This window comes from Rhynchophorus ferrugineus, unplaced genomic scaffold (assembly GCF_030347505.1).
Source record: "Rhynchophorus ferrugineus isolate W39M unplaced genomic scaffold, kcgeb_rfMv2 rfM6, whole genome shotgun sequence".
Classification (NCBI taxonomy): domain Eukaryota; kingdom Metazoa; phylum Arthropoda; class Insecta; order Coleoptera; family Curculionidae; genus Rhynchophorus; species Rhynchophorus ferrugineus.
In genome coordinates, this window is record NW_027472585.1 from 8,965,827 (window position 1) to 8,979,110 (window position 13,284).

Consider the following 13,284-nt stretch of genomic DNA (forward strand, 5'->3'; position numbering starts at 1 on the left):
ACCAGTCATACAGTAAGCGATTCCAGAAAACAAAATATAGAAACTCTCTCTATATGCTCTGTCTTGTGTTGTGTCATATGTCAAAGTCACTTATGGTATCTAAGTATAGAACAAGTGGAATTTGGAATTATATAGAAAATTACTACACATATATGTATATATATATATATAATACAGTTAATACAATAACAGCCAGTTACCAATATACAATAGAATACCAGCCAATACAACCAGTTAATACAATAGAAAAAGTTAATATTTACAATAATTCACAAACAATAGGCAACTGTATATTCATGAAGGACCAACGGTTGGCAGTACCATCTCCTACCGAGTATGCGAATTGTAACAATTAAAAAACAAAGATTTTCCACGTAGTCGAGTTTGAATTAATATTGATCAATATTAATTGATATATTAACTCATTTAAAAGGCGGATCTACATATAAACCAGATTGAACACAATAGACTAATGACCCATAATTATTAAATTCATTTACTTCATAATTACATATTCTCTAATTAAAAATTACAATAGGCTATATATCAATAAAATATATTTGCAATTATTGAAAAAAATATGAATTATATACCATCCCCAATCCCAAGTCTATAGTTCTTAACTAAACATGGGCCGCGAGTTTATAGAATAATGAGTAATGTTTATGCCACTAGTTCTAGGATATGAAAACAATTTATTCAAGTCAATTGAATATTGAATATTTTTTTCCAAGGTCATCACACTTCTTCTTTCTGGTCCTTATTAATTAGCACGGTAGCAACTTAAATCACCTTGTTTGGCAAGATTCAATGTTGAATTGACGTTGACAAGTTGACATTTAAATTGAAGATGTCAGTGCCAAAAATAGTTTGTTTATGAGATATTATCGTTTTTTATTATAGTTGTGGTAAATTTGGCTTCCGTTTCGTAGTAATTTGGTTAACAGAAGATCGTTTTCAGTAAAATTTTTCTTAGCACTATATACATTTGTTAGTTTATTATATTTCTTAAGCGTGAAGAGCATACGCCCAGTTGTTTATTTATAGTTACATATAAGTGTATTTTCGCGATGGAGGATATTTTTCAATGGTGTAAAGAAGGAAATGCTTTACAAGTTAGGGTTTGGCTTGATGAACCAGAACATGACATGAACCAAGGGTAATTAGTATTATATAAAAAATATTTAGTCAAGGACAGTCCTAACTAATTCATCTCCTTATATGACTTTTCATTTATATTTATTATTTAAGGAGGGGATACCCCACTTTTACTATTATAATATCGTTATTTTTTATATTTAAATATTTTAGGGATGATCATGGCTTCAGCCCTTTGCACTGGTCATGCATGAAAGGTCATATCAAAATTGTAGAGATGTTACTACAAAGAGGAGCTAGAGTAAATGTAACAAATCGAGGTGATGACACACCTTTACATTTAGCTGCTGCCTTTGGACACAAGGACATTGTCCTTATGGTAACTTAAAAACATTTTAATAAATAATTATTTTAAAATATTCAATTTTCAGCTTTTACGCCAAAGAGCTGATGTCAATTTTACTAATGAACATGGTAACTCTCCTCTACATTATGCTTGTTTCTGGAATTATGATACTATAGCAGAGGATCTTGTCCATCATGGATCTAAAGTGTCAATTGCTAATAAATATGGAGATACTCCTTTAGATAAAGCTAAACGAAAATTAGCCAAATCTTTGCATGATATTGCTATTGCATCTGGTCAAGATTTAAACATAATTAAATTTAAAGATCAAAGTTGGTTAGGTATGTTGTATTACTATTTAGTAGTGAAATGTGGTTAATGCATGCAATTTTTTTAGGTTTAAAAACTCGCTCAAGAGATGCCACTCTTTCACGCCATAAGGGTATTAACTTTAAAGAACTTGATTTAAAAACAAAAATAGCTGAAACCCACAGTGGTGTAACATTCAAGGGTAGATGGCAAAAAAATGATATTGTTGCAAAGACTCTGAACATAAGAAATATTACTGCTAGAATATCTAGGGATTTTAATGAAGAATTTCCCAGATTGAGGATCTTTTCTCATCCCAACATTTTGCCTGTTATTGGATGTTGTAATACACCACAGAATTTAATTGTCATAAGCCAGTATATGCCATTGGGTAAATATTTCTTGTTGTTAGCTATCACATTACACATATTACACTAATTGTAGGTTCTCTGTACAATGTTCTTCATGAAGGACGTGGTGATATTGTGGTAGATACAGCTCGTGCACTTAAATTTGCTATTGACATAGCCAGAGGTATGGCCTTTTTACACAGTCTGGAAAGAACTATTCCTGAATATTTTCTGAATAGTAGACATGTCATAATAGAAGAGGACATGACAGCTCGATTAAATATGGCAGATGCAAAGTTTTCATTCCAGGAGAAGGGAAGGATATATTATCCTGCCTGGATGTCCCCAGAAGCTTTACAGAAAAAAATTACAGATAGGTAAATTTTAATTACTAACTGCACTACACACTAGAACTACTCTATAAAGCGGGTTAATTAAAGATTTTGATAATTTTGATATTAAAGTTAATATGTATTAGATATTCTTATTATATCATGTCATATATATATCATCAAATTATAAGTTCAACTGATTTAATTGAATTTGGAACAATTTCAATATACATAGACATCTGGGAATATACTTTTATAGGTTTCCCATACATAGATATTATTTGTACAATCAACAATTAAAATAATTAAATAATAATATATAGACCTTTATTATTTTGGGGGTTGTGCTTGTAATATATATGAGCCTAATTTTCAAATGAACAAATGATGTTAAAGTTTCAGGAAGGTGCTCAGGCTAATTTTCTCACAGGTATTGTTTTCTTAATATGGTATATAGCATACCTCGCAAGAACGTGCATTTGCAGTAAAACAAGACTAATTATATATCCAGTCATAAATAAAATATGAGTGTTTGTCATTTCCTATAAATGAGATAAATATGAAAGGGTGTTTTGTCGCTCCTGTAGATTAACCAAGTTTCATAAAGCATAGACCATAAAAATACTTATATATAAAATTGCTTTTTATTGTTTCAGGAATTGGGAAGCTTCTGATATGTGGAGTTTTGCAATTTTATTATGGGAACTAGCAACGCGTGAAGTACCTTTCCCAGATCAGAGTCCCATGGAGGTGGGCATGAGAATTGCCTTAGAAGGTCTCAGAATCAGTATAAAACCAGGTATTTCCCACCATCTCTCAAAATTAATAAAGATATGTATGAACGAGGATCCAGGAAAAAGGCCAACGTTCGATATGATCGTCCCAATTCTCGATAAAATGACCCGCTGAATTAGTGGCTAAACACGCAGAAATAATTTCATTTATCGTAGCCACAACTTGTACTCATAATGTAAATTATATTTTTAATTAATTAGTTGTGCTGATCATATTTCATGTACTCATTCATTGAGTTTTTAGTCATCTCATTATGCCTGTCTAATAACGTGGAGCTTTAATTTTTGTTGTAGGTTAATGTATAAAAAAAACCTTTTAATTGTCTCGTGTATGTTAACTGTATTAGTTTTAGGCGGCTTATTAAAAAAAAACATATATTTTTGTTTCCATAACAATTATTTTTTTAAATGTGTAAAAAATTGTAATATTAAATGTGAAGTGTAATATGTATTTTTTGGTATATTTACAATGATTATTGGATAATATTGAGTGCCTTACAGATATGCCTTACCGCTTATATGGTCAGATAATATAGTTTTCATTTAATATGCGGCTAATGTTTTTATAACTTGTGTATTTATTAATTTATAAACTAAAAACTGTTATGATGATAACAATAAAGTTTTTATGAATTTTATCATTACTTTTAATTAGTACAAAGGGATAGAACAATTATTTTCAATTACAGCAAGGTTTTAGCTTAAAACAATTATCTAAAATATGTATTACGGCTTAGTGGAAAGGTGGGATAAAGGAGGAGTGCTAAATGGAACAAAAAATAAGTGATTTGTTTCTTAAAATTCCAAATTGATGGGTGTGTGGGGTAGTACATAACACAGAGAGTTTAGTAGAGATTTTGAATGGTGTGTTGTGTTGGGCCTAATCATTCAAAGTCAGGTTGTAAATATTTTGTGTGAATATTATACAGGAAAAAATAATTGGAATACATTTAAAAAATCTGGATAGAGATTATACCGAAGTAGTCTTTGTTCAGCATACATAAAATAAAAGATAAAGACAATAAAGGATTATGAGGGAGGGTTTTGTTGGCAATAAGCAAACACTACCTTGGTAAATTAATCATTAACTTATTAGAGAAAATAATTTTATTATAGTAATTGCCTCAATATACTCTTGTCTCTCGGTAAAAAAAATAAATGCTTTAGGGTGGGGATTTGGCGAACAATATTAAATTAGTCTTTTATGTAATATTTGTTCTGGTTTTCTTTGCTCGTATTTTGACCGTATTGACCTCTGGATAGCATGAGAGCTGAAAGATTTTATGAGCCATTTGTTATTATTGCCTTTGGATAGGTCTGAGAATTGTTAACGAACCAACGTGCGTTAGGAAAATGCATATTATTTTGAATTGGGTGAGGTCTGAAGGAAAATTTGAATCATTTGAGGGATGAACTGATTTTGCAATGTAAGAATGACGGTGAAACAGTAACTACTTACAATATATATATATATATATATATATATATATATATATATATATATATATATATATATATAAGTGATGTATATATAAAGTGATTTGTTTATTAAAATTCCGAATTGATGGGTGAGTGAGGTAGTACATAACATAGATAGTTTAATATACATTTTAAACAGTGTGTTGGGCCTTTTCATAGCAAAATCAGTTTTTAAACAATTTTATATAAATATTGTAGAGGGAATAATATTTGGAATAAATTTAAAATATCAGGATGGAGCTTATGTTGAAGTAGTCTTTCTTCAGCATTTATAAAATAGTAAAGATAGACAATAAATTATTATGTGGGAGGATTTTGTTGGCAATAAGCAAACATTACCTTGGTAAATGAATACCAGCCAGATCATTAACAATGATTAAACATATACTTTATGGGTTCCTATAATTCTTAGAGAAAATAATTTTATTACAGTAATTGTCTCAATGTACTCGTGTCTCTCGATGGTCTTTTTCTGGAGTAGTTAAGGATATAAGGGGAATAAAGGTTTTAGGGTGGAGATTTGGCGAACAAGATTAAATTAGATTTTTTTTATCTAATAGTGTTTTGGTTTACTTTGCTCGTATTTTAAGATGCTTTCTCAGAAGAAGTAACTTTATTTTATTTATTATATATCAATAACCTCTGGGTAGGAGGAGAGTAATAGAGCTGGAAGATTTTATGAGCCATTTGTTATCATTGCCTTTGGATGGTTCTGAGAATTGTTAACGAACAAACGCACGTTTAGGAAACCTTATATTATTTTCAATTGGGTAATGTTTAAACGAAAATTTGAACCTTGGGCTACATTGAATTTTTAACGCGTGAATAGTGGCAAAAGGGTAACTATTAGCAATATATATTTGTATTAGTTAGGAGTTCATTTATGTAGATATGGCGGTTGTATAAATAAATAAAAAAATTTGATTGCATATTTTTATCCTGAAGGCCAAAAGGAAGGAAATCACGGATTGAATGTATTTAAACTGTTACATCTGGTGAAAAATCAACATTCTTCAAATAATGCCTTCAAATATAGCTTTCAAGACTTCTAAATATAGGAAGAACTACTTTTAAGGGTTACTCCAGTCTCCGCTTCCTCATCCTAGACGGCACGGTACGAATCTGCCGCTCCTGCAAGCTGCGCTCCCAGCCGCCCCCTTCTTGTCGCTACACCCCGAAAAGAGCATCCAAAACAACAAATACGCCGTAGCCCTGTTGCCTACAGACCCGGTTCCCGCGGGGTAGGGCATGCGCACGGGGTCCTGCACCCCGTTCTCGGGCCGTGAGACGTGGGGCAGTCGAGCCGCGATCGCTCCGCACGCTTAGCCAACGCTTCCCGTGTGGCGACCATGGTCGGGTGTCGCAGGTCCTGCTGCACCGGCACGTAGATCGGTATGGGCCGCAGGCAGGTGGAGGCAGCCGCGTCTCGACGCCATGGAGGCCGCCGTCGCCAGCTCGACGACCCAGGCAGATGCAGAATCATCGTCGGAGTCCAGGTCCCGGACCAATGCGGATTCGACCTTCGCCAGGTAAGTTCTGGATTTTATGCAGCGTTGTCATTTTCGTCATATACATATTCGTATATTATTTTCTGATCGAATATACCCAATCGTCGTTAATATAGTAATCTTTATTGAAAGTTTATATAGCAAATTGGTATCAGTACATTACAATGTTATTATTTATTATAAATCTGGAATAGTTACATTAAATATTTATTTAGTATAAACAAGCTAATCTTTCCAGTCAATTATTTCTGTTCAAAGGAATTTTGTTTTATGGAAACCCAAATATCATATTAACGATTTAGTGTATTTCTATCTGAATTAAAAGTAAATCAGAAACTGTGAAATATATAAAAAAGCAGAACGAGGGTAAATGCAATTTGGAGCAAATAATGGACAGATGGAAGGAATCGTTTCATCCACGGGAATCAATATATGAAAAAATAGATTCACCAACAAGAAAATATAAAGTGAGAGCACAGAGAAGATAACAAATGAAGAATTACAGGCTGAGAATAGCTCTGAAGAATTATAAGAGAAAATAATATTGGAAATGATTTTTTTAATGTGTCAGAAGGCCACTGAATAATCAGAGGAAATGTACAAGAGAGTATAGAAAGAGGAACAAATGCAATAAGATTGACAAGTAGCACTTATTCTTCAGATATATATAAAGCGATACATATTAATTATAGAGGTATTATTCTATTGTGTACAGTCCTGAGGATATAGGAACAAATAATAGATTTTTAAACATTTATTTATTACATCGTTACCAAGTCGTTGCTGAGTAACCTACAATTTGTCTTTACAATAAGTTAAATCTAGAAGGACCTATCGGCCCTATCTTAGTCTCTGGTGTAATAATGTTTATGCATTAAGACTACACTACACGAGATTAAATGATTTGATTATTTTGAATCTATGTCCTGTTCTGATGTTATCCAAGAGTTGAATTACTTCAATATTGATATGAGAATGGAGTGGTATTGAAGTTGATATTTGAAGGTATTGGTGTAAGTAATCAGTCCTGTAGTACCAGGGTGCCGACGATACTCTCAGGACTTTGTTCTGGAAAACGTATATGGTATTTATATTACTTTTCGCGGAACATAATTGTAGTCCATATGTCCATATAGGTTTCAACACTTGCTTGTATATAAGCAATTTATGTACTGATAATTGTGATTTTCTTCCAATTAATCAAAACATTTTCATATATTTTAACTCCAGTTCATTCTTTTTCTTTTTTGCATGTTCCTTCGAGCGAAGTTTAGCATCGAGATTCATACACTAAGTATACGTTGTTCCTGTATGGAATGATATTAATATTTATTGTTAATGGCGCTTGTGTGGTCTTATTATATGTGAAATGCATATGCATAAATTTACGTTTGTTAATTTAGTCTTCGACGTTTGACTACATTTTTTTATATTGTCAGTTGCCTATTGTAATTTTCGTGTGGTTTCTTCACTATTTCATTGTGGTACACCTGCTTTAGCTTCTTTTATTGTAGAGTAGGTTTGACTCGACATTATGGCTGTAATATGAGATTTTAATAGTTCAGTATGATGTTTCAGTAACATTTTTTGTAGCTTATGAACAAGGCCGTCGTGCCAAACCTCATCGAAGGCTTTGGTGTGTCGACATTATGTTTTGCACTCTCTATAATAATGATACATAATCGTGTAAAATCAATAGTAGATAAAACACTGACGAAATCGCAGAGCGAATTCCGAAAAGGAAGATGTATTCAGAACTATAGTCTATTCTAAGTTTTTTGTACATACGTCATCAGGATTTTAGAATCAGACAATATTTTCCTTCTTATTTTATTCTAGTTAAAACGAGACACAACGCTGTCTGATTAGTTCGAATGCGTAAACGAATGAGCCTGTCATAGTCGCCCGATTGTCAAAAGTATTCAAAATTCTTGAAAGTAATAGAGATAAGAGGTTATAACTCTAACCTATAAACTATTATGGCTGTATAATTAGATGTAGTTTTTAGGGCTGAATAGCTGTACTATAATGTTAAAATAAATTATATTTGATAACATTTTTGTTCAATTATTTTATTTAGATTAGAATTTTCTTGTATGTTAAGGCCAAACTGAACTAAAACTCAGAGTTGATGCGACGATATTGCGACGTTTTGACGTCACAAATTTAGATGACGTATGTACAAAATAACTTTGAATAGACTATATATATTCAGCATAAGACAAATAGTGGACTATTCACTGAGTTTGTAAATGTTTGGATATACAAATAAATGGAAAAGGCATGGATTTATATTTCGATCTAAATAGATTCTCGTCAATAACAAAAGAAAAATATGAAGCAAAACGTTGAATAAAAAAATTATGAATAGAGACCAAGAAATATTAACGAAACCCTCGATTATTTGCGTGTTCCAAGGAATTTAAACATAGTAATAAAGACAGAGCCAATCAACAGTTATAATGTTTAGAATTTAAAAATGATTAGATAAATTAGCAATCAAACCTACACAACAAACATCGAGACAAAACAAATATCTGAACAAACAAATAAATAACAATTTGAGGTTTTGAGGCAAGAACTTGAAGCAAGTTTTGCTAGTCGTACATAAGCTATCTTTCAGCATGGCTATTAAGTAATATAAGCTTCAGGGTTTCCTTTATTGCGAACATTTGAGCTGTAAATATAGAGAAACTAGAAGACTGGCTAGAGAGGTTATTTTGAGACCTATGATGTATTGCAGCGTCTACTCTTATAAAGGACTTAGATCCCTCCGAAGAAACAACCTCATAAATATTAGTGAAATCAAATTTTCTTAATTATAAGACTCCAATGTTATTCAGTTGCGGGACGTAGCTATTATCAAAGAAGGATAAAAACAAAATACAAGCAGTAACAAAGATGGACTTGATGAAGAAGTAAATACATAAGAAAGTATCTTAATATTGAATCATTGGAATGGTGAAAGGAAAAGAAAAGAGACAATTTAGTTATGTGGTGACACTTATTGCGTACAGAGGACACAAGACAAGTAATGAGAATCTGGAAAACAAGGAACGAAAAGAAGAATGACCAGAGGTACAATGCATATGGATTGAATATGATAGAGAAAAAGCAGAGTCCTCGAAACTTCAGCTGATGTAATACAAATGGACAAAAGCAGAAAACAATTGATGAAATTTATACATGGACCAAAAGAAAACAAACATTTTGCATCCTAACAAGTTTTTGTTTTAAAGACCATCAAAGAAGGCTTTTTAGCTATCGTATGTAACAATTGGTGATAAAATTTGACGTCAAACCGATGAGTACGATAGAGTACGATGAGCACCGATCCTCCCTCCCTCATCACAGACATAACTGAATAATTTACATCGATAATTGAACGAGGAACATTTCTCTTTCGACATTACGAACCCTCTCTCATAAAATATTGGCCGCCGTTAAATATATCCACGTGTGTGCTATCTTTCGCGTCCTCTCCCCTCTCCGATCGAGCCCGCACAGACTGTCGAATCGCGCGCCTGACCCATATACGACCCCCGGGTCCCGGAGAAACCCTCCGTCGACCGGCGGAAAATAGAAACATGTCCCAATTTCCTCGACACCGCGCCGGATTTCGTTCCAGGTCGATGGAGAAATTAAAATTTGAGTTGCATCGCCCGGAACTCGATATACACCACCGTTCGAAAGTTTGGAAACAATAAGGTAATAAAACAATTATATTATTATGATAGTGATTTATTAAACTCGAATCTTAATCCTCTTTAAATTATCAGGCGTGTCGGAAATTCCCTTCCGGATTTTTTTTGCGAACGAAACCAGGTTTGTTAATATTTGTTTTTAGGCCTGTACATTCGTTCTGAAGGATTACGTTTGAAGCTATATTGGGAAAAATAGGTACAATGTATTTTATTCAAAGTATTGCCCATCGATAGCCGCTATTTCTTCTCATCTGTCAGGCAAGAACGATGTATCTTTTCACAAATCGACTCATTTTTTGGTGTCTTCATAAGAAGCGAAGCGCTACTCAAACAAGTTGCGTCTCATATCTCGGAATTACAGCTGACCTACCGACCTCAAGAAACACTACTGTTGCAACATATGCTCATGATAGAGCGGTTTTGTCATGACACGAGGATCCAATATCAGCCACAAGAAACCCCCAACTTACTCTTAACAAAGCCGAATTGTGGTTGAAAACGTGGCGTATCAAAGCAAATGAGATAAAATCTACCCATGTGACACATTCACCCTTTGTAGAAGAGTATGTCCCTCAGTAAAATTGAATAATCATGAACTTCTGCAAGCAGACAACGTTAAATATCTGGGAATGCATATTGATCGACGTTTGACATAGAAAAAACCTATAGTGACAAACCGCAAATAGGTTGGGGTTGAACTAAACCAAATGTATTGGCTGATAAGGCGTAAATCTATATTATCACTAGATAACAAGGTTTTACGTGTCCAACAAACTGATTCAGTGCGATATCCCCATAGAACACATAACGAGTGTGATTTGGAGTGTTAGTGCAAAGTACTCTGAAAGATTATTAGTGCATCCTCTAGTGCAGTCTTTAGAATAAGTTTGGATAGACTTTAAAATAAGTTGGAATATTACATATAATAAGATTTAGAATATAAGTTGTACAGTAGATCACTTACTGAAGTGATCTTTTACATGTCAGGATAGTTTATTATATAACTGAAATCATATAATAATAATACTTATTTCCCACGGGCAGATTGTTGACGTTTTAGGGGATTAATAAAAAATACGTCGGAATAAGTAGTGATCAGAAGGAGCAGGGTCTGGAGAATACGACCGGTGAAGTGGCATTTCCCATTTTAATGTTTATATTTGTTTTCACTGGTTTTGCAGCATGTGGTCGAGTGTTGTCATGCTGTAGAATAACATTTTTCTGTCTTTACTTGTATTTCAGGCGTTTTTCATGCAGTGTTCGGGTCAAACTTATCAATTATAGTCATTAGCGAGCCCCATTGATGGTTTCATTGGGTTTTAGAAGCTCATAGTTCGACTTTGCCGTTAATGTTAATGTGTGGCCATGTGGTCTCCATGATTTTATTGGCTTTGAATTGTTGTAATGGATCCACTTTTTATCACCACTAACAATACGATGCAGAAAACCTCTTCGATTTTTCCATTGAAGCAGCATTTCACAGATGATCAAACGCATAGCAGTATTGACATGTTGAAATTACTGGAGCATAGTTATCATAAGCTTCACACACTATTCCATGAAGTTCAGCCGCCTTTTTCTTCAAGTTCAGTAAAAAAATAAAATTTCCCGCAAATGGAATTCGATAAATACTCGGTACAATTTCAGACATTTTCAACGTACTGAAAAATTGTTTTATTCACACTTCTCGATGCGATTTAATACAGAGTAATACCATGTAAATCCTGCAAAATACATTTATAGACTTGCTATTTGGTTACCAACGGATGCTCATGGATACCAATCTAAAAGAACAATTTCACCTCTGAGAGAGACCATTCATTATTTTAACTTCTTAGAAATCGGCGAACTGTTGTTCTGCAAACACGTGCCCCATCGATGCGAAAAGGTGGTATTCGATGGAACAAGAACCGAAGAATATGACGAGTGCGATAAAACTTCCCATCCAAGTGATTTTAATGCTTCTTTGACTAGTCTTGCTGCATGAGACATGTCTGGTCATGCTGCAAAATAACCTTATTATGTCTTTGAGCGTATTGTGCTCAGTTCCAATTGGTCATTTGTTGTTAGAGATCAGTATTAACTGTTTCTTCATGTTTTAACTCCATGTTTAGCTCCAGTTATCAAACTAGCCCCACCAGACAGCATACCCAGCTGATAACCATTATTTGAACCATAAAATAAATCCATTTTTCATCATCTGTTTCTATTAACATTTATTTACAATCGATTGATTGACAGTTGATGAAAGCGATACTGTTTTTGAAATGTCTATTCAGTAATTATTAAGACATTAAGAAATTATTATGTAAAAACTGATATCCTAACAATATATACGTGCTTCAAACATTTAGTATATTTGTCTTCATTCGTTGAAGTTCCACTTCAAGTTTTTATACTCTAAAAATACGTATCGTGAATATATTTACTAAATTTTATATATTTCAGTGTAAAACAAGAGCCAGGCTCAAATCCAGACAGTCCTTTGGAGGCATCAAGTCCAAGTTCTATAGCAATAAGAGGTAAGTCCAAGTATATCATATATTATGTGCTACTATATATTATATTGTGAGAATACATATATTTCAAATTTAATTAGTTTTAGTTATAACTGTTGAATTAGATACACATAATAATATAACAGAATAATATCAAAAATAAAGCGATTTTATCTTGACGTGAGTGTTGAGAAATCCCCATTAGCGTCATGTACTGACTAAATTGTTATTATTAAAAACACCTGTGTCCTGTCAAGAAACAAAAATTATGTTCTGATATTGACGGACGCGTCCTACGCCTTTCGATCTTGAAATCGTAGATGTTATCGAAACTCGAATATCCCGTTGAGATTGGACGTTGATTTCTATCTGGACTACATGTCGATGCATGGTCTCCATACCTTCTATTTACCGTCATTGAAAATAACATTGTCTGTTATGACTATGTTACAATGGTTTGGACGTTAGGATTGTGAATTGATTTCGAGGGATTTACTAGATATGACGTAAGTTATGTTATATTGAAGTTGACATGTAACTGTCAAAGCTCAATTTTTAATGTTTATGTTTAAACAATACATGTCTGTTAAGCTTTAAAAATGAAGAATTATGAGTTAATGAACAAACTTTTGGGGGAGAGTGCAATCAATTTTTATTACATTGTTAATAGTCGTTGTCGACAAAACTACAATTGTCTATATGTACATTTTAATATATATATATATTGATTTAATATATATATATATATATATATATATATATATTGAGGGCATTACTCGACGATGGATCAACATGTATGTATATAGAACGTAAGAGAAGTACGCAGAAATGTTGAGAGTATGACAAGAAACCATTTCCAATCTCTA

The 13,284-nt window shown here is 33.0% G+C and overlaps 2 protein-coding genes across 2 annotated transcripts; both read left to right on the forward strand.

Moving 5' to 3' along the window:
* Positions 1–714: 714 nt before the first annotated feature.
* Ilk (Integrin linked kinase) lies at positions 715–3,867 on the forward strand. The gene is made up of 6 exons (XM_076408908.1): positions 715–1,159; positions 1,312–1,477; positions 1,530–1,785; positions 1,842–2,144; positions 2,198–2,480; positions 3,092–3,867. Exons 1-6 carry the CDS (start codon positions 1,071–1,073, stop codon positions 3,342–3,344), a joined length of 1,350 nt encoding a protein of 449 aa, XP_076265023.1. The 5' UTR covers positions 715–1,070; the 3' UTR covers positions 3,345–3,867.
* Positions 3,868–4,793: 926 nt separating this feature from the next.
* LOC143198338 (uncharacterized) lies at positions 4,794–12,442 on the forward strand. The gene is made up of 4 exons (XM_076407494.1): positions 4,794–4,797; positions 5,784–5,949; positions 5,996–6,237; positions 12,369–12,442. Exons 1-4 carry the CDS (start codon positions 4,794–4,796, stop codon positions 12,371–12,373), a joined length of 417 nt encoding a protein of 138 aa, XP_076263609.1. The 3' UTR covers positions 12,374–12,442.
* Positions 12,443–13,284: the final 842 nt, after the last annotated feature.